Genomic DNA, 23214 nt, shown 5'->3' on the forward strand with positions numbered 1-23214 from the left:
CTACATCCAACAAAAGTGGAAGGACAGAGGGATACACTAGCTAGAACCTTCTCATTGCGGATCTGGTAGGACAAACAAGCATGACAGTGGCTTATTGTTCCCCCCATGTTGTTCAGCAGGTTCTACTGTAGGTGACAGGTGACATGTTGTGTGGACTGAAATAGCCTAAAACCGGGTGTATCGCAAAGCATGATCCAATGAATTGGCCAGCTACAGTAATTTTGAGAAACATTGAGAAATAGTTTGGTTAAATTAACCAGTTATCTACCATTGATAAGCTTGCTAGCTTCTGAGCTCCCATGCCAATTTCAAGTCTTTCTAAACTAATATCTGACTAACTCAGAAATATGAAGTTATTTCAGAATGAAAGTTAACTGGCTAGCGCATCATGCTTTGTGATGTTGTGTTAGCTAACTATCCCCAGTTAGATCATGTATTTTCACTTATTGCAACTGCATACTTGTTGCGTTCTCCGTGGTGCACTCGTTCGTTGGTGAGCTGGCTATTCATTCTAAATAGTATAATCTAATCTGTTCAAAACAGTGGCAGCATGTGCAGCAGTGGTCATTCGGTTTTTGACATGCAAAAGTGAAATAGGTGTATTTATGCTGCTGTTCAAATGCACAGATCGCTTTATATATCTTCTCAAAGAAACTACCGGTAGTTTGAAAACTTGGCATGGTATTTCTGTCATGCTGCTTTGTTGACAACTCCAACCACCTCGTGACCCGGGTATTCAGCCAGTCAGCGGCCACCACTGATCCCCATTGGAATATCGCCATTCTTTCAGGGGTGGAAAAAGTTCCCAACTGTCATACTTAAGTAAAAGTAAAGATACTGTACCTTATTTTTTTAAATATTTTTTTTCTGGGGGATGGATCAGCTTAATATTGCAGATAGATTGTATCTTCTATCAATGTAATTGTCTGCATCACTTCCAATCCCCCATGTTTTTTATATATATACTCCCCTTTATTACTTTTCAACCCGGCCATCCTTTCCCTACTTGGAGTAAATTAGTGATCAACAATGCCCAGGCCTCTACTTCCGGCCTATACTTACTATCTACACCTTATGGACACAGTTGATTTTACAATAATTATATTATATATATATATATATATATATATATATACAGTGGGGAGAACAAGTATTTGATACACTGCCGATTTTGCAGGTTTTCCTACTTACAAAGCATGTAGAAGTCTGTCATTTTTAACATAGGTACACTTCAACTGTGAGAGACGGAATCTAAAACAAAAATCAAGAAAATCACATTGTATGATTTTTAAGTAATTAATTTGCATTTTATTGCATGACATAAGTATTTGATACATCAGCAAAGCAGATCTTAATATTTGGTACAGAAACCTTTGTTTGCAATTACAGAGATCATACGTTTCCTGTAGGTCTTGACCAGGTTTGCCCACACTGCAGCAGGGATTTTGGCCCACTCCTCCCTACAGACCTTCTCCAGATCCTTCAGGTTTCGGGGCTGTCGCTGGGCAATACGGACTTTCAGCTCCCTCCAAATATTTTCTATTGGGTTCAGGTCTGGAGACTAGCTAGGCCACTCCAGGACCTTGAGATGCTTCTTACGGAGCCACTCCTTAGTTGCCCTGGCTGTGTGTTTCGGGTCGTTGTCATTCTGGAAGAACCATCCATGACCCATCTTCAATGCTCTTACTGAGGGAAGGAGGTTGTTGGCCAAGATCTCGCAATACATAGCCCCATCCATCCTCCCCTCAATACGGTGCAGTCGTCCTGTCCCCTTTGCAGAAAAGCATACCCAAAGAATGATGTTTCCACCTCCATGCTTCACAGTTGGGATGGTGTTCTTGAGGTTGTACTCATCCTTCTTCTTCCTCCAAACACGGCGAGTGGAGTTTAGACCAAAAAGCTCTATTTTTGTCTCATCAGACCACATGACCTTCTCCCATTCCTCCTCTGGATCATCCAGATGGTCATTGGCAAACTTCAGATGGGCCTGGACATGCGCTGGCTTGAGCAGGGGGACCTTGCGTGCGCTGCAGGATTTTAATCCATGACGGCGTAGTGTGTTACTAATGGTTTTCTTTGAGACTGTGGTCCCAGCTCTCTTCAGGTCATTGACCAGGTCCTGCCGTGTAGTTCTGGGCTGATCCCTCACCTTCCTCATGATCATTGATGCCCCACAAGGTGAGATCTTGCATGGAGCCCCAGACAGAGGGTGATTGACCGTCATCTTGAACTTCTTCCATTTTCTAATAATTGCGCCAACAGTTGTTGCCTTCTCACCAAGCTGCTTGCCTATTGTCCTGTAGCCCATCCCAGCCTTGTGCAGGTCTACAATTTTATCGCTGATGTCCTTACACAGCTCTCTGGTCTTGGCCATTGTGGAGAGGTTGGAGTCTGTTTGATTGAGTGTGTGGACAGGTGTCTTTTATACAGGTAACGAGTTCAAACAGGTGCAGTTAATACAGGTAATGAGTGGAGAACAGGAGGGCTTCTTAAAGAAAAACTAACAGGTCTGTGAGAGCCGGAATTCTTACTGGTTGGTAGGTGATCAATTACTTATGTCATGCAATAAAATGCAAATTAATTACTTAAAAATCATACAATGTGATTTTCTGGATTTTTGTTTTAGATTCTGTCTCTCACAGTTGAAGTGTACCTATGATAAAAATTACAGACCTCTACATGCTTTGTAAGTAGGAAAACCTGCAAAATCGGCAGTGTATCAAATACTTGTTCTCCCCACTGTATATATATATATATATTTATTTATTTTGCTCCTGAACTTCTTCTACTCTCAACCTCCCTGATCATTTTCATGATGTCCATCCGGTTTGCTTCTATATGCCATATCTTTCTAACTGTGCTCTTTTCCAAAAGCTCCCAACATACAACCTATATACTTATTATGGACACAGTATGCTTACATTATTAGCTATCTTTGTTATTATTTGTTGTTATTTGTTATTAGTCCCATCCTTCAACTCTATTCAATACCTCCCATCTATCTCTTAACACCATCCATATAGGATTTCTATTTGCCATATATATTTCAACCGTACTGTGATGTTTTACAAAAGTTCTAAACCTTTCTATTCTCATTGCTTCTACAGATTGTGAATTAAAAATAAACATTTTTGCTAAAAGTATTATTATATTATTGATCGATTGACTATGACTTTTCAGATCACCCAGTAATGCTATCTGCAAGATTAGCTCCAGGTAAATATTGCAATCCTTTAGCCATTCCTGGACCTGTGTCCAAAAACAAGCTACAAATGGACAGAACCAAAACAAATGATCTAATGATTCTGTCTCTTCACAGCAAAATCTGCAGAGCTGGGAAGATTGTATCCCCCATATAAATAACATTCTATTGGTAGCAAGAATTTTATATAATAATTTAAATTGAAAGATTCTAATTTTTGAATCCGGTGTCGTTTTGCGTGTCAGTTCATAAACACTATGCCATGGGATCGGTACGTCAAAAATCTCTTCCCAACTATTTTGCAATCTATATGGGACGGCTGTCAATCCTTTGGTCCTTAAGTGAAACTGATATACTTTTTTATTTATCACAGTTTTCCTTAACCAATTATGTTCTTTAATGCAAGGCCAACAGACAAGTTCCTTACTTTCTCCCCCTTCCACTTTCCCCTTCCACTTTTGCGGTAAGGCTGCAATTATTTGGTTGTAATTTTGGGTAGAGCAAACATTTCCATATGTTTTTGTTAGCTGCATGCGCGACATAACTCCACCAGTCCTACGATGATATCATTTACGAAGATTATACCTTTTTTAAACATTCTGTCAAAAAATAAAGGTTTTTTGTCAATTAGTATATTTGAATTTAACCACAATATTTGTATGGCTTGTTTTAGAAATAGTGATATTTGGGAGATTATTTCCTTTTCAAATAACTGCAAATGAGTTGTTGTAATCTGAATAAAGGGAAAAAGGCCTTTCTTGAACATTGGGTGAGACAATCTTACTAATTTGAAAACGGAGGATAGCTCAATAACATTCTAGTGATTCCACTAAAGGCCTCATGAATACAAGAATACAAATATACAGAATAAAAAAACATGTGTCTTGTATGCAACAAGGTACTAAAGTAATACTGCAAAAAAACACAGCAAAGGAATACACTGGCCTAAATGCCAAGCCCTATGTTTGGGGTAAATCCAACACATCACTGAGTAACTGCCTCCTTATTTTCAAGCATGGTGGTGGCTGCATCATGGTATGGGGATGCTTGATATCGACAAATATTGGGGAGTTTTTCAGGATAAAACTAAACGGGATGGAGCTAAGCACAGGCAAAATCTTAGAGGAAAACCTCCCTCAGTCTGCTTTACACCTGTCACGTTCGTTCAAGGACGGGTCAGACCAAGGCGCAGCGTGAAATGTGTACATGTTTATTATACTGATAAACAACGACAAAACAACAAACGAAACGTGAAGTCCTAAGGCTAACACAATACAAGCCTCCAACACGGAACAAGATCCCACAACTATCTAGTGCCAATAGGCTGCCTAAGTATGTCCCCAATCAGAGACAACGAGCGACAGCTGCCTCTGATTGGGAACCACACCGGCCAACATAGAAATACACATACTAGATAACACACCTAGAATATACACAACATAGAATATACACACCCTGACTCAACATATAAGAGTCCCCTGAGTCAGGGCGTGACAGTACCCCCCCAAAGGTGCGGACTCCGACCGCACAACCTTCACATAACAGGGTAGGGGCCGGGTGGGCATTCCGCCTCGGAGGCGGATCCGGCTCCGGGCGTGATGACCTCTTACTCTCCGCCTCCCTGTTGCGTGCGCCCCTGGTCTGGTCTGGACCTCGGCGCGCTGCTTCCCCTCTCCTTCCTCCCACGATACTCCAGGCCCTGTCTGGACCCTGGTGTGGGAGACCCCGAACCTGGAGAGGGGCTGACGTCTGGGGCTGGACTGGAGCCACTGACTGGAGCTGGACCAGACAACGGTGGAGCGGGCTGCTCAGGCTCCGGACTGGAGCCGCTGACCAGAGCTGGACTGGGCACTGGTGGAGCGAACTGCTCTGGCTCCGGAGTGGAGCCGCTGACCGGAGCTGGACTGGGCACCGGTGGAGCGGACTGCTCTGGCTCCGGAGTGGAGCCGCTGACCGGAGTAGGACTGGACCCCGGTGGAGCGGACTGCTCTGGCTCCAGAGTGGAGCAGCTAACCGGAGCTGGACCAGGCACCGGTGGAACGGGCACGGGCCATGCCGGACTGGACACACGCACCACTGGTCTGGTGTGAGGAGCAGGCACGGGCCAGGCCGGACTAGGAACACGCACCACTGGCTTGGTGCGAGGAGCAGGAACGGGCCGGGCCAGACTGGCGACGCGCACCACTGGCTTGGTGCGGGGAGTAGGCACGGGCCGTACCGGACTGGGAACACGCACCACTAGCTTGGTGCGCGGAGCAGGAACGGGCCGGGCCAGACTGGCGACGCGCACCACTGGCTTGGTGCGAGGAGCAGGAACAGGCCGGGCCGGACTGAGAACCCGAACCACTGGCTTGGTGCGAGGAGCAGGATGGGCCGGGCCGGACTGGGAACACGCACCACTGGCTTGGTGCGAGGAGCAGGAACGGACCGGACTGGCGACACGCACCACTGGCTTGGTGCGTGGAGCAGGACTGGGTTCCTTTATTAACCCCCGCTCCTGATGCTGCCTAACCAGCTCCTCTCGCCGTGCCTCTACTTCCTCCTTCTCCCTACGCGCCTCCTGCAGTGCCTCCTCCTGAATGGATCTCACCCGCTCTATTCTATCTAACAGCCCCCGTAATATGGTGGCCTCCTCTCTTACCCGGCACTCCTCCTCCCGTGAGGACTCCTCCGGAAGCCCCCACGAGTTAGGGAACAGAAACTCGTCGTCGTCATCATCCTCCGACTCCTCAGTATAATACTGTTCCCACTCCTCTTCCCATGGTCGTAGGGACCCAATCTGGAAACCAACCGGGTGCAGTGGTCGGGGCTCTTCTCTCTCGCTCCCCGACCACCCCTTTAGCTCCCCCCAAAAAAATGTATTGGGGCTGCTTCTCTGGCTTCCTCCTCGGCCGGCTTCCGTGTTGCCGTTGCTCCTCTCCTGCCTGGGCTTCCTTCTTCGCCCAGGGTCCTTTTCCCGCAAATATCTCCTCCCAAGACCAAATCTTCCCCACCTGTGTCCAGGGTGTTTGGTCCTCCTGGGCACGCTGCTTGGTCCGTGTTTGGTGGGATCTTCTGTCACGTTCGTTCAAGGACGGGTCAGACCAAGGCGCAGCGTGAAATGCATACATGTTTATTACACTGATAAACAACGACAAAACACAATACAAGCCTCCAACACGGAACAAGATCCCACAACTACCTAGTGCCAATAGGCTGCCTAAGTATGATCCCCAATCAGAGACAACGAGCGACAGCTGCCTTTGATTGGGAACACACCGGCCAACATAGAAATACACATACTAGATAACACACCTAGAATATACACAACATAGAATATACACACCCTGACTCAACATATAAGAGTCCCGAGTCAGGGCGTGACAACACCAGACACTGGGAGAGGAATTCACCTTTCAGCAGGACAATAACCTACAACACAAGGCCAAATCGACACTGCAGTTGCTTACCAAGAAGACTGTGAATGTTCCTGAGTGGCCAAGTTACAGTTTTTACTTAAATCTGCTTGAAGATCTATGGCAAGACTTGGAAATTGCTGTCTAGTCGTGATCTCCAACATCTTGACAGAGCTTGAAGAATTATGAAAAGAATAATGGGATAATATTGCACAATCCATCTGAATACTTATGCAAAGACTATATTTTAATTATTTAATTTCTATTAATATTTTTTTTTTTGTACAAATGTTATTCCACTTTGACATTATTTTGTGTAAATTGTTGATTACTAATTACAACTACATCTATTTGAATCCCACATTGTATACACAATAAAATGTGAAGAAATATAAGGGGTATGACTACTTTTGCAAGGCACTGTAGGTAGGTAGGACTGGGGTCTGAACGGATAGTTCAGAGCTTCTTCTCTTTTCTATAACCTGTATGGAACACAATATGGTCTACTACAGTATTTACTACAGTGTTCTTTTACAGATAATACTGTAGTATTTACTATAGTAACAGTATACTACAACATATGCTATAGTATTCTACAGTATACTACAACATTCTATATGTACTACACATGCTCGAGGGATACTACAGTGTGTAGTATACTATTCTACAGTTTACTACAGAATGCTATAGTAAGTACTGTAGTATTCTATAGTAAACTGAAGTATTTTTTAAATGTGGGATGACAGTGATGCCACATTGTTTACATTAAAATCATTTAGTTATGGTCTGGACCGGTTTACTTTACAACTTTTAATGTTGTAGGCCTAGTTCTTAATCAATAGTGAAGTTGGCTAGTTGTATGGCATAGCCATACATCATTACAAATCGTTTTGTCATTATGTTGTCGATGGAAAGGTTGAGCTCTAAATAATCATGGTTGTTTTCTTGGCATTTTCTAGAGGATGCTGTAGTATATAGTATATACTGAAAAGAATGTGACACTTGTAAGCGTAAAGCATTTGTTGGAGATATAAAGTAGAGTAATAATCTTTACTAAAAAATATTTAATGCACACAGACAATTTAAAACACATTTCTAGACATTACAATCAATAATATGTATAATTACCATTGTAAAAAAGAAACATCAAAATACAAACATTAGATAAGAAATTATAAAGAAGCATGTGTTGTTTCGCAGCATTTCAAAAGTTAAAGGTTTTATAGGCACCCAAAGCTAGATAATTATGTTGAAATACTGAACAGGCAGCCATCTCCAGTAAACAAGGTTGGCATCCCTTTTAAGGAAAATAAATGAAAGCCTAATTCTCAACTACAGTAATACAAAAATGTATGCATTGCATTTCAATCTAATTCCTGACATTTTTAATTTAAACAACATCAAATGGCTAATTTCCTTGTTATATCTCATCTAATGTGTACCACCTCCTGGCAAATGAACCCATAGGTAAATAAGGAGTTGTAAGACCATCAAGAGCCACTGCAGGTCAGTCTTTCCCATTGAAAGTTTAATTCATAGACTGAATTATGAATGAAGCTCTTCGCTAAAGTGGTTTGTTTGTAGTCCCTCACTTAGGTAATCAAGATAAACACTCAAAACCACCTCAGTGGAACTCTTATCAGGTGACCAATAATTTGTGGAGAAGCCTGCCCTAGTCCACGCCTGTGTAGCAAGTACTGAAGTAGATGCACAGTTTTTAAGATGTTCATTGTTGTCAGCTGTACATTTCCTTGGTCAAGACATCAATGTGGCTTCTGAAATGATATGACAAAAATGAAACAAGATTCATCATTGTTTGATACACAATTTGATCAGTTAAAGAAGGATTTGTCACATATTCAGAACATTTTCAAGGTACTACAGACTCACCTTTTCTCTGTGACTCTTCTGGTGGATCGGCAATTCCTCTGGATCTGAAAACATCTTTTGGCAAAAGGGGCAGACAGACTGGGATGGTTCTCCAAAACCCTTGTCCTAGGTCAGGAGAGTCACTGAGCTTTACTTGGGCCTCTTGATGACTTTGGGGAGATTTGTTTAGGTCTGCATGCCAATCATCATCACCAGCTGACTTCCTATTGCTCTGATGGAGTGGCTCTGCTCCTCTGACACGCTTCATTCCAGCAACCAAAGATTTGGGATTAGAGGACTTTTGAGACAGCTGATCTGAACACACCACCTTATGGCAAGTCTCTTCCCCCTGTGAGCTTAATGCAGGCCTGGCTCGGGGTGGACTGCTCAAGCTCACCTGAAGCCGCTGAGGCTTATGGGATGCCTTGTTTGAGGAGGTCACACACTGGATGGAGCCGGAGTCAGGACCAGGGAAGGGGAAAGCAGTATACTTGTCCTGCTTGTGAGCCGATGCTGAACCATCTCCCTGTATTGTCTGATTCCCCCTCACAGAGCTGGGCTGAGAGGTGGTGGATCCAGGTCCCCCTGTCACCCCACACCCTGACCTGGCCAACCCCGAGCTCCAGCTCTCCAGAGGTGGCACAGACAACTGCTGGATGCAGTGGTGCAGAGAGGGATAATCTACATACTTAAACTTGGGAACTCTCTCCTTGGAAGTGACAGGGGTGCGTCCTCCAGAGGGTCTTCCCAGGGCCGGGGGAAAGCCCTCCAGCCAGCTGTCCAGGGGTGGCACAGTGAATTGCTGGATGCACTGGTGCAGCGAAGGGAAGTCCACATACTGGAATCTGGGCACTTTGAGGGGCACTTCAGAGAGGTCCTCTTTTTTAACCCTGATGGGAATGTTAGGCTTCGCCTCCTCTCTCACCCTACGGGTCTTTGTGTCCGGCTCAGTTTTGACCACTAAGGGCACGAGCTTTGCTTTTGGATCACCTGCTCCCCCTGCAGGGAGAAGTCTCCTGTCCTCCATGGCTGGCCTCTGAAAACACATCAAACACAATTAAATATAACATTTTGGTTAACCTACATTGGTAAAACCAGGCTTCAAATATCGGAAAGCATTTCCAAATATATCCAGTAATGTTACTATGGGGAGGCATATCTGTTCTAATCCAATGGACAGATGTTAGGCTCAACTCCGCGGCCCATGGGAGACTGGACACTTGTAAGGCGTAGGAGATCGGGGAGGCAGTCTGGCCACCCGTTAATCTGAGAAGGTCTGATCCAGCTATCAAACAGCTTTGCCCCACTTGAGACGGACCTACCAGCCCCGGGAGTCAGCACAGATCCTGGGTGTATACTAACAGCCGGCGGCTGTCCAGTGGCACCCTCCCCCACGGCCACCACAGTTCAGCAGGTCGTTTCCCCATCGGATTCCATCACTACCACTATCATTGTGGGCAGCTCGATGGTGAGAGATGTTGGCCTGCCTACGGTCTGTGGACTGACCAAGGTCCGCTGTCACCCAGGAGCCCGTGTCCATGACATCAACTTTCTCCTGCCCACGGTTCTGGCCAAGTACTCCAATATTGACACCATCGTCACTCACGTAGGTTTTAACAACCTTCGTTTTAGGCGGGAGGACTACAATTATTTTTTAAAGACCCTCGTTAGCACAGGGAAGAGAATAGTTATCTCTGGCCCCCTCCTGTCCTCCCGGAACGTTTTAGCCAACTCTTTGCCCTAAACGAGTACCTGAAGAAACTTTGCAACGACAGGAATGTCTCTTTTTGTGACAACTTTGATTTGCTGTGGGAGCAATTTTTAAAAGAGACGAGATTCACCCTAACCGCAGGGGTTCCAGTATTATTTCCAACAACATCACAAACTGTTTTAGAGACTGACAGACAGGGTCTGGTAGTGCTCCAGTTCTCCCCATCAGAATAAGCAACAGAGGACTTGGAAACCATATCAACTCCTATAGAAATTGCGCTATGGTTATTGTGAGTAACCTAATTTATGTTCCTTTAACTCCGCCTTCTAGTGAGTTTATACAAACTGTCATCTCCTACCATTCTGATAGATTGGAGACTGTCAGAAAACGTGGTTGTAATGTTAATAGTTTGGTTGTTATTACATTGGTTACCTCTAGGCAGTAGAGCAATCACTAGTAAAACCTTCCTCGTGAATTAGTAAAACCTTCCTCGTGAATGACCTCATTACTGAGCGCAAAGTTGATTGCATGTCACTGAAACATGGCTGTCTTCAGACTGTAGTGCCGCTCTTAGTGAAGCCCCCCCCCCCTCTATCAGAAAAGGGGAAAAGGGTGGGGGGACAGCTTCTATTTTTACTAATGCTCTCAGCTGTAAGGCCATTTCATTTGGCGACTTTGGGTCTTTTGAGCATCATGCTATACTGTTTAAATGTCAGCCACCATTGCTGGCCATAACCCTGTATAGGCTACCAAAGCACTGCCCCACTCTTTACTGATTTTTCTTTACTATTGTCTATTGTCCTTGAGAACTATGATAAAATCTTTGTGTTGGGTGATTTTAATATTGATGTTGAGAAAGAGACCATTGGCCATTGAATTTCTTAATATTTTGAGCTCTACTGGGCCCACCCATAACCGCAGCCATACTCTGGACCTGATTATTCCCAAGGGGCTTTCTATTGACATTCTCTATTGTTGATGATGCTTTATCTGATCACCACTGTGTATTCTTTACTACCTTGTTGACCATATCACAGGGTAATTGTCACGCCCTGACTCTAGGACTCGTATTTGTTGAGTCAGGGTGTGTATTTTCGGTGTCGTGTTGTGCTATGTTTATTGTCTATGGTTAGATCTAGTATGTATATATCTATGTTGGCCTGAGTGGTTCCCTATCAGAGGCAGCTGTTGCTCGTTGTCTCTGATTGGGGACAATACTTAGGCAGCCGTTTGGCACCTGGTAGTTGTGGGAACTTGTTACGTGTGAGGTATGTTATTTGTCTACCTTGGACGTCACGTTTCGTTTGTTGTTTTGGTTGTGCGTTTATTCGTGAAATAAATATGAATGCATATCACGCTGCGCCTTGGTCCTTCTCGTTCATGAGCGATCGTGACAGAAGATCCCACCAAAATAGGACCAAGCAGCGTGTTCAGGAGCAAACGCCGGGAATTAAACAGGAGGTTACGTTAGCAGATGTCCTCCTCGGTTGGGGGAGAATCACGGAGGAGGAGGCCGTCCGTTACCGGAGGGCGATGAATGAGGATGCCCAGGTAGGAGAGGAGAAACGGCGCCAACAGTGCCGACGACGGAGACCCGAGAGGCAACCCCAAGAAAAAATGTTGGGGGGGCACACGGTGTGGACGACAAGGCAGCAGGAGGCAGCGACAGGGCGAATCTGCAGGTTAGGAGGCCACCAGGTTACGGGGGCTATTGGTCCAGAGGGAGCAGGAGTTATTTGGTCAGAGGGAGGAGCTACAGGAGGCTATAAGGGAGAAGGAGAGTGTAGAGGCACGGCGAGAGGAGCTGGTTAGGCAGCAGAAGGAGCGGGGGTTTATAAGGGAACCCAGTCCCGCTCCTCGCACCAAGCAAGTGGTGTGTGTCGCCAGTCCGGTCCGGCCCGTTCCTGATCCCCGCACTAAGCCAGTGGTGCGTGTTCCCAGAACGGCCCGACCCATTCCTGCTTCCCGCACAAGGCCAGTGGTGTGTGTTCCCAGTACGGTCCGGCCCGTTCCTGCTCCCCGCACTAAGCCAGTGGTGCGTGTTCCCAGTACGGCCCGACCCGTTCCTGCTCCTCGCACTAAGCCAGTGGTGTGTGTTCCCAGTACGGTCCGGCCCATTCCTGCTCCTCGCATCAAGCCAGTGGGGCGCGTCGCCAGCCCGGTACGGCCTGTTCCTGTCCCTCGCACCAAGCCAGTGGTGCGCGTCGCCAGCCCGGCCCGGCCTGTTCCTGTCCCTCGCACCAAACCGGTGGTGCGCGTCGCCAGCCCGGCCCGGCCTGTTCCTGCCCCTCGCACCAAACCAGTGGTGCGCGTCGCCAGCCCGATCCGGCCTGTTCCTGTCCCTCGCACCAAGCCAGTGGTGCGCGTCGCCAGCCCGGCCCGGCCTGTTCCTGCCCCTCGCACCAAGCCAGTGGTGCGCGTCGCCAGCCCGGTCCGGCCTGTTCCTGTCCCTCGCACCAAGCCAGTGGTGCGCGTCGCCAGCCCGGTCCGGCCTGTTCCTGCTCCCCGCACCAAGCCAGTGGTGCGCATCGCCAGCCCGGTCCGGCCTGTTCCTGTCCCTCGCACCAAGCCAGTGGTGCGCGTCGCCAGCCCGGTCCGGCCTGTTCCTGCTCCCCGCACCAAGCCAGTGGTGCGCGTCTTCAGCCCGGTCCGGCCCGTTCCTGCTCCCCGCACCAAGCCAGTGGTGCGTGTGTCCAGTCCGGCACGGCCCGTGCCTGTTCCACCGGTGCCTGGTCCGGCACCGGTCAGCTGCTCCACTCCGGAGCCAGAGCAATCCGCTCCACCGGGGTCCAGTCCAGCTCCGGTCAGCGGCTCCACTCCGGAGCCAGAGCAATCCGCTCCACCGGGGTCCGGTCCAGCTCCGGTCAGCTGCTCCACTCCGGAGCCAGAGCAATCCGCTCCACGGTGCCTAATCCAGCTCCGGTCAGCGGCTCCACTCCGGAGCCAGAGCAGTTCGATCCACCGTCGTCGGGTCCAGCTCCAGTCAGCAGTTCCAGTCCAGACCCAGACGTCAGCCCCTCTCCAGGTTCGGGGTCTCCCATACCAGGGTCCAGACAGGGCTTGGTACGTCGTGGGAGGAAGGAGAGGGGAAGCAGCGCGCCGAGGTCCAGACCAGACCAGGGGCGCAACAGGGAGGTGGAGAGTAAGTGGTGGTCACGCCCGGAGCCGGATCCGCCTCCGAGGCGGAATGCCCACCCGGCCCCTACCCTGTTATGTGTTTATGTGGCGCGGTCGGAGTCCGCACCTCTGGGGGGGGGGGGGTACTGTCACGCCCTGACTCTAGGACTCGTATTTGTTGAGTCAGGGTGTGTATTTTCGGTGTCGTGTTGTGCTATGTTTATTGTCTATGGTTAGATCTAGTATGTATAGATCTATGTTGGCCTGAGTGGTTCCCAATCAGAGGCAGCTGTTGCTCGTTGTCTCTGATTGGGGACAATACTTAGGCAGCCGTTTGGCACCTGGTAGTTGTGGGATCTTGTTCCGTGTGAGGTATGTTATTTGTCTACCTTGGACGTCACGTTTCGTTTGTTGTTTTGGTTGTGCGTTTATTCGTGAAATAAATATGAATGCATATCACGCTGCGCCTTGGTCCTTCTCGTTCATGAGCGATCGTGACAGTAATACTGAACGCATTATTAAGAAACGCTATCTTACCTCTGAAGTAAGATCTTACCTCTAAAGATTTCATTGAGTGTATGAACAATACTCCATCACCTATTCTGCCTTCCTCTTGTGATGATTTAGTTGATAACATTAATAGAAAATTAAGGGCAACCATTGATGCCATAGCTCCAGTAAAGTTGAAAAAGGCCTCATCCAAACGGAAAGCCCCTTGGATGAGTGAAGAAACTAATAAATTAAAGAGAAATTGCAGAACGGCAGAGCAGAAGTGAAGAAAGTCAAAGTTGCAGGTCCATTATGATATTCTGAGAGAGCAATAACGCAATTAGAAATGCCAGACGGGCTCATTTTTCTAACTTGATCACTAATAATCAGAATAATTTGAGAATGCTCTTCTTGACCATTGATGGCCTGATAAATCCTACCCCCGCAAACCTATGTGAACTTCTAAATGTGATGAGTTTGCAGCATAGTTCAGAGATAAGATAACAAACATTAGGCTGGGTATCAGTCAAGCAAGACCTGATAAGAAGTTTGATGATATGTGCCCTAGCCTACCACGCAAAGGCACTATGGATTTATTTTCCCTGGTTGACACAGACATGCTCAGATAAGTGATATCACAACTTAAGCCTTCTACTTGCCTTCTCGATCCTATCCCCACCACCTTCTTCAAAACAGTTTTTAATTGCATATCTGAAGAAGTGCAAGCTATTGTTAATCACTTTCTGTTCACAGGCACTTTCCCCACTGCACTAAAAACTGCTATTGTGAAACCCCTTCTGAAGAAAAGTAATCTAGATTCTTCAGCTCTTAGCAATTTTCGGCCAATCTCCAACCTTCCATCTTAAGCAAAATTCTGGAGAAATTGGTTTTCAAACAGCTAAATTCTTTTTTAAGTGCCAACTGTATTTTAGAAAAATTCCTATCTGGTTTTTGGGCCCACCACAGCACAGAGACAGCCTTAGTTAAAGTGGTAAATGATCTTAGAGCCAACACAGATGCCAAACAGCTCTCTGTCCTTGTACTCTTGGATTTAAGAGCTGCATTCGACATTGTTGATCATGATGTCCTTCTGGACAGACTAGAGAGGTGGGTTGGCCTCTCCGGTCCATTTCTAAGGACCTATTTAACCAGTCAAGAGTTTGTTCACCCTTGGTGAACATAACTCAGAGAAAATACATAACACATGTGGCGTTCCACAAGGTTTGATTTTGGGTCCGGTACTGTTCAGTTTTTATATGTTACCCCTTGGCAGCGTTATCAGAAAGCACAGCATTGATTTTCACTGCTACGCAGACGATACACAACTTTACATTTCCATGTCACCAGAGGATTTTAGGTCCATGGATAAATTATTAGAATGTATTAGTGATTTTAAATACTTGGATGGCTCACAACTTCCTCCAGCCAAATCAAGACAAGACTGAGGTACTTATTGTTGGAGCCAAAGCACAGAGAGAGAATCTAGCCACACATTTTAATTTATTTTAGATTCTGAACTCAATTTTGAATCACACATTAGGAATGTGTCCATAATAGATTTTTACCACCTGAGGAACATTGCCAAGGTGCGGCTGTTTCTCTCTCAGGCTGATACAGAGAAACTCATCCATGTTTTTATTACCAGCAGGCTTGACTACTGTAATGCTCTCCTTTCTGGTCTCCCCAAGAAAGCCATTGGTCAACTGCAAAACATACAGAATGCTGCAGCACGGGTACTGACCAAGACCAGATGGAGAGCACACATTACACCGGACTGTTTTGCTAGCACAGGACTGTTTTGCTAGCACAGACTGGAACATGTTCCGGGATTCTTCAGACAGCATTGAGGAGTACACCACATCAGTCACTGGCTTCATCAATAAGTGCATCGATGATGTCGTCCCCACAGTGACCGTACGTACATACCCCAACCAGAAGCCATGGATTACAGGAAACATCCGCACTGAGCTAAAGGGTAGAGCTGCCGCTTTCAAGGAACGGGACTCTAACCCGGACGCTTATAAGAAATCCCGCTATGACCTCCGACGAACCATCAAACAGGCAAAGAGTCAATACAGGTCTAAGATTGAATCATACTACACTGGCTCTGACGCTCGTCGGATGTGGCATGGCTTGAAAACTATTACAGACTACAAAGGGAAGCACAGCCGCGAGCTGCCCAGTGACACAAGCCTACCAGACGAAGCTAAACCACTTCTATGCTCGCTTCGAGGCAAGCAACACTGAAGCATGCATGAGAGCACCAGCTGTTCCGGATGACTATGTGATCACGCTCTCCGTAGCCGATGTGAGTAAGACTTTTAAGCAGGTCAACATTCACAAGGCCGCAGGGCCAGACGGATTACCAGGACGTGTACTCCGAGCATGTGCTGACCAACTGGCAAGTGTCTTCACTGACATTTTCAACATGTCCCTGACTGAGTCTGTAATACCAACATGTTTCAAGCAGACCACCATAGTCCCCGTGCCCAAGAACTCTAAGATAACCTGCCTAAATGACTACCGACCCGTAGCACTGACGTCTGTAGCCATGAAGTGCTTTGAAAGACTGGTCATGGCTCACATCAACAGCATAATCCCAGAAACCCTAGACCCACTCCAATTTGCATACCGCCCCAACAGATCCACAGATGATGCAATCTCTATCGCACTCCACACTGCCCTTTCCCACCTGGACAAGAGGAACACCTACGTGAGAATGCTATTCATTGACTACAGCTCAGCATTCAACACCATAGTGCCCTCTAAGCTCATCACTAAGCTAAGGATCCTGGGACTAAACACCTCCCTCTGCAACTGGATCCTGGACTTCCTGATGGGCCGCCCCAGGTGGTAAGGGGTAGGTAACAACACATCTGCCACACTGATCCTCAACACGGGGGCCCCTCAGGGGTGCGTGCTCAGTCCCCTCCTGTACTCTCTGTTCACCCATGACTGCATGGCCAGGCACGACTCCAACACCATCATTAAGTTTGCCGACGACACAACAGTGGTAGGCCTGATCACCGACAACGATGAGACAGCCTATAGGGAGGAGGTCAGAGATCTGGCCGTGTGGTGCCAGGACAACAACCTCTCCCTCAACGTGACCAAGACAAAGGAGATGATTGTGGACTACAGGAAAAAAAAGAGGACTAAGCACGCCCCCATTCTCATCGACGGGGCTGTAGTGGAACAGGTTGAGAGCTTCAAGTTCCTTGGTGTCCACATCCCCAACGAACTATCATGGTCCAAACACACCAAGACAGTCGTGAAGAGGGCACGACAAAGCCTATTCCCCCTCAGGAGACTAAAAAGATTTGGCATGGGTCCTCAGATCCTCAAAAAATTATACAGCTGCACCATCGAGAGCATCCTGACTGGTTGCATCACCGCCTGGTATGGCAACTGCTTGGCCTCTGACCGCAAGGCACTACAGAGGGTAGTGCGTACGGCCCAGTACATCACTGGGGCAAAGCTCCCTGCCATCCAGGACCTCTATACCAGGCGGTGTCAGAGGAAGGCCCTCAAAATTGTCAAAGACTCCAGCCACCCTAGTCATAGACTGTTCTCTCTGCTACCGCACGGCAAGCGGTACCGGAGTGCCAAGTCTAGGTCCAAAAGACTTCTCAACAGCTTCTACCCCCAAGCCATAAGACTCCTGAACAGCTAATCATGGCTACCCGGACTATTTGCACTGCCCCCCCACCCCATCCTTTTACGCTACTGCTACTCTGTTAAGTATTTATGCATAGTCACTTTAACTCTACCCACATGTACATATTACCTCAACTACCTCAACTAGCCGGTGCCCCCGCACATTGACTCTGCAACGGTACCCCCCTGTATATATAGCCTCCCTACTGTCACTTTATTTTACTGTATATATAGCCTCCCTACTGTCACTTTATTTTACTTCTGCTCTTTTTTTCTCAACACTTTTTTTTGTTGTTGTTTTATTCTTACTTTTTTTGTTTAAAATAAATGCACTGTTGGTTAAGGGCTGTAAGTAAGCATTTCACTGCAATGTCTGCACCTGTTGTATTCGGCGCATGTGACCAATAAAATTTGATTTGATTTTGATTTGATTTTAAGGTCTCTGCTCTGGCTGCCTGTGATTTTTTTAAAGATTAATCTATTGGTTTTTAAATCAATCCATGATTGTGCACCTCAATACATGTCAGACATGCTTTTAAGTTATGTACCCAGTAGGTCCCTCAGGTCCTCTGGAACTGGCCTTTTAACTATCCCAAAGCCTAGAACCAAGAGGCATGGAGAGGCAGCCTTTAGTTACTATGCCCCCAGCCTCTTGAATAGCCTGCCAGAGAACCTGAGGAGGGTCGAAACTGTTGACATTTTTAAAAGAGATCTTAGAACACACCTTTTTTAGCTTTGCTTTTCCTTAGTGTGCTTTTTAGTCATTCTGTTTTTTTACTGTTATTATTTTGTTTTTATCCTCTTATGTTTGTTGTGTAGTAAATATGTATGTTTTTATTATTAATATAATTTTTTTCCTGCATATTGTGTTGCATTCCATGTCTGAAATGTGCTGTATAAATAAAGCTTCATTTGATTTGATATCACTTGTTAAATCAATTTCAATCAGTGTAGATGAAGGGGAGGAGACAGGTTAAAGAATGATTTCTAGGCCTTGAGACAATTGAGACATGGATTGTGTATGTGTGCCATTCAGAGGGTGAATGGGCAAGACAAAATATTTAAGTGCCTTTGAATGGGGTATGGTAGTAGGTGTCAGGCGCACCGGTTTGTGTCAAGAACTCCAACGCTGCTGGGTTTTTCACACTCAACAGTTTCCCGTGTGTATCAAGAATGGTCCACCACCCAAAGGACATCCAGGCAACTTGACACAACTGTGGGAAGCATTGGAGTCAACATGGGCCAGCATCCCTGTGGATTGCTTTTGACACCTTGTAGATTCCATGCCCAGACGAATTGAGGGTGCACAACGCAATATTAGGAAGGTGTCCTTAATGTTTTGTACACTCAGTGTAAATTGACCAGTGTGACCAATGTAGGTTGACCAGATGCTGATAATAAGGGTAAAACTGGGTCCAGTTGAAGATGCTGTGTGCTGCTCCTCCAATCTCATGTCAGGGATAGAAATAGCATTGCAGGTATGAAGTTAGGAGGAAAGTAGGTCAGAGCCAGACTGATCACACTGCCAGGGGCCCAAAACAAAAGATATGTCACACAGCAGCACAAACTATTGGCCATGCAACAAATGCCAAGCTTGAGCCACGATACTTTAATACAAATCTCCTCACCCTGCTCACTGCAACAAGTATGGCTAGATTCAAGGTAAGACATGAAAGGTTAGAAGGAGAAGCTAAATGTATGCACGCATGACTGTAAATCGCAAAAGCGTCTTCTAAATGGCATACATATTCAGCATTTTGATTCACAATATATTTTTGTCTTTTGTTTATTTTAAATACTTTGTGTGTTTGTTGCCATCGTCATTAGAGGCAGTGAAATAACAGCAATAAGAGGAATCCCAATAGAATCTTATATATGCATGATAACCTACTTATTGTAGTGTCGTTTTTATTGAACCTACCATCCTGGCACAGTGAAACACATAGAGAGATTTGCCCTGGAACTGTGCGGAGCCGTGACGAGGGGCGGGGGGAACGCTGTGTTCCATATACACTCGCTGTGTAAGAGGAACTGGGTCATGCACGGTGGCCTACATTTGGATGATTTGTTTTCTTCGTTTTTCCCTCCCCACATATATTTGGTCTGGCCCCGCCCTCTTGGGCTCAGCAGCACAAAAGTAACTAGACTACAGCAATATCCATAGTTGAAACGAAAAAGGACCCTTACATTTGGATAACTTCCATACCCATTTTATGACATTTATCCTAGATTTGTAGTAGAAACACAATGACCCGTCGCAATAACTGCAGAGCCAAACGGTTGCATTATTTCCATATGGATCACACTGTTTACTTGTAAATTCATAAATATGCCTATTAAAAGCGGGGTCACGACTGTTGAATTCCTACCGACAATGTCCAATGGGCTATAAGGCGAGTTCTAAAGGGCGACTGGCGCATACACACATCAAAACATAGTCATTGACAAATTAATAATTATTAGCAGTACAATAAAATATGTGGTTATGCCATGCGTTTCTTTATCCAAGTTTTACCTTTCGTTATAGGTCTTCCTGGAAATCCGTGAAACGCGTAATGAATCTGATTCTTGGTGATGCTGTGTCCTGCATTGTGTGCAATTAAATAGTGTTGTTACAAGATGCAAATCAACCAGTAGCCTAATTGCTCAGACGTTTTGGTTTTGCAGCAAATCGAATAGAAAAAAGGCCAAGGCTGGATGGCTGACCCTTTGAGCGTGGTTGAAGACACCTGCTATTAGTTAGTTTCAGAGAAAATAATAGCTTGATCATTCGATGTCAATGACAGCTCACCAGAAACAGTTATTAAATGCTTTATCTCTAAAAGCCTCTAGTGCTACTGCTACCTTGACTGATAGAGTCTCAAACCAATCAGATTTAGTACAGTCAAACCACGCCCATATAATCCTTATCTATATAACACAATGCAGACCAATGCTCAAACTAGTTACAGTTGAATAGGCGGAGCCTTCGTGCTCCACTTCTGGTCAAATTACAGTTCAGATAGTGTCCACTCCATTAGGATGGGCAATATCACGCATTCACTCATATAATCCTACAACCCAGTTTATATATTACAGACGTTGGCAGATAACAGAAATAGCTTTTAGCTGCTATATTTATCAGTACTTCTTTATGAGCATGTCTTGAACTCACACCAATGTAATTACTAATGTATTACCTTGAAGACACAATTATGGGTTATTCTTTAAGAATATAAACTTAATGGGTTTGGGCTACAACTGCCTAATTTCCCTATAATAAACCAAGGAAAATACAAGGTGATATTGTCTTTTGTTTATGTTTTTTGTTGTCAGTTGATTCAATGTATAGCTTCAAAATATGTACATATGCTTAACGTTCATGATCTCATGGACTGTCAGTCATGACGTTTGGCTGGAGTGATGTGGATGGGTAGCCAGGTATATACTGTGGTTTATGCACATCATTGGTAGCCAGGCAAGTTTACTCCAGTCTCTGCTCTTGATTTGTAAGCAGTCCCCTATCACTCAAAGGTGTATAATATGTAGAAATCAAAAAATTAGTGCAGGTATTATTTCCCCCAAACATTTTTATGTTACTTAAATGTAATATTTGAACCAATTCATGGAGCAGAAAAGAGCTTGAATGAAAACAAACATGCTGTTGACATGACCCTATAAGAATTGAGTTGGTAATTATATATAACTTTTCTATCAACTGAGGTACTCAAAGCACTTTACATAGTAAGGGGGAAACTCACATCATCCACCACCAATGTGTAGCACCCACCTGGGTGATGCACAGGAACCATTTTGTGCCAGAACACTCACCACACATCAGCTGGAAAGGTGAGGATTGATTTATGCCAATTAGGGGAATGATTAGGTGGCCATGATGGAATGGGACCAGGTTGGGAATTTAGCTATGACAGGGTTAACACCACTACAATAAGAGCCATGGGATTTTTTAATGACCACAGAGAGTCAGGATACCCATTTAACATCCCATCTGAAAGACAGCACCCTAAACAGGGCAATGTCCCTGTCATTACTCTGGGATTTCTGTTAGACCAGAGTGCCTCCTACTGGCCCACCAACACCACAACCAGCAGCATCTGGTCTCCCATCCAGGGACCCTGCTTAGCTTCAGAGGCAAGCCAGCAGAGGGCTGCAGGGTGGTATGCTGCTGGCATGAGCTTGTAACCTGGAAAGTTTACAATTTGGGCTTTTTCATCAAAATGTTTCCCATTGGAACATTTATTCAACCCACTGCTCAGTCCATTTCTTTGTTGTAACAAAATGCATATCACTTAATGTTAAAACAAATTTACAGTTAAAAAAGGAAAAGAAAAGTGTGATATACTGACATATAAATACCATAAAACAAATGTGTCTATACATACGTGAATTTTATTGAATAAGAAAATAAATACAGTAATAACATGAAGGAAACATGATTTTAAAGAGAGGAGCATAGAAATAGTTTTATCTCTATAGAGATACAGTGAGGGAAAAATGTATTTGATCCCCTGCTGATTTTGTACATTTGCCCACTGACAAAGACATGATCAGTCTATAATTTTAATCGTAGGTTTATTTGAACAGTGAGAGACAGAATAACAACAAAAAAATCCAGAAAAACGCATGTCAAAAATGTTATAAATTGATTTGCATTTCAATGAGGGAAATAAGTAATTGACCCCCTCTCAATCAGAAAGATGTCTGGCTCCCAGGTGTCTTTTATACAGGTAACGAGCTGAGATTAGGAGCACACTCTTAAAGGGAGCTTGTTATCTGTAGAAAAGACACCTGTCCACAGAAGCAATCAATCAATCAGATTCCAAACTCTCCAACTTGGCCAAGACCAAAGAGCTCTCCAAGGATGTCAGGGCTGAAATGGGCTACAAGACCATCGCCAAACAGCTTGGTGAGAAGGTGACAACAGTTGGTGTGATTATTCGCAAATGGAAGAAACACAAAATAACTGTCAATCTCCCTCGGCCTGGGGTTCCATGCAAGATCTCACCTCGTGGAGTTGCAATGATCATGAGAATGGTGAGGAATCAGCCCAGAACTACACGGGAGGATCTTGTCAATGATCTCAAGGCAGCTGGGACCATAATCACCAAGAAAACAATTGGTAACACACTACGCCGTGAAGGACTGAAATCCTGCAGCGCCCGCAAGGTCCCCCTGCTCAAGAAAGCACATATACAGGCCCGTCTGAAGTTTGCCAATGAACATCTGAATGATTCAGAGGAGAACTGGGTGAAAGTGTTGTGGTCAGATGAGACCAAAATCAAGCTCTTTGCCATCAACTCAACTCCCGTGTTTGGAGGAGGAGGAATGCTGCCTATGACCCCAAGAACACCATCCCCACGTCAAACATGGAGGTGGAAACATTATGCTTTGGGGGTGTTTTTCTGCTAAGGGTACAGGACAACTTCACCGCATCTAAGGGACGATGGACGGGGCCATGTACCGTCAAATCATGGGTGAGAACCTCCTTCCCTCAGCCAGGGTATTGAAAATGGGTCGTGGATGGGTATTCCAGCATGACAATGACCCAAAACACACAGCCAAGGCAACAAAGGAGTGGCTCAAGAAGATGTACATTAAGGTCCTGGAGTGGCCTAGCCAGTCTCCAGACCTTAATCCCATAGAAAATCTGTGGAGGGAGCTGAAGTTTCGAGTTGCCAAACGTCAGCCTCGAAACCTTAATGACTTGGAGAAGATCTGCAAAGAGGAGTGGGACAAAATCCCTCCTGAGATGTGTGCAAACCTGGTGGCCAACT

At 45.6% G+C, this 23214-nt stretch overlaps 1 protein-coding gene across 1 annotated transcript; it reads right to left on the reverse strand.

The window, feature by feature from the left end:
• Positions 1–7269: 7269 nt before the first annotated feature.
• Positions 7270–20297, reverse strand: LOC121579825. Its single transcript, XM_041894738.2, has 3 exons — positions 19956–20297; positions 8488–9502; positions 7270–8372 (listed from the first exon to the last, which is right to left on the reverse strand). Exons 2-3 carry the CDS (start codon positions 9491–9493, stop codon positions 8353–8355), a joined length of 1026 nt encoding a protein of 341 aa, XP_041750672.1. The 5' UTR covers positions 9494–9502; positions 19956–20297; the 3' UTR covers positions 7270–8352.
• Positions 20298–23214: the final 2917 nt, after the last annotated feature.

Source organism: Coregonus clupeaformis, chromosome 13 (assembly GCF_020615455.1).
Source record: "Coregonus clupeaformis isolate EN_2021a chromosome 13, ASM2061545v1, whole genome shotgun sequence".
NCBI classification, from domain to species: Eukaryota; Metazoa; Chordata; class Actinopteri; order Salmoniformes; family Salmonidae; genus Coregonus; species Coregonus clupeaformis.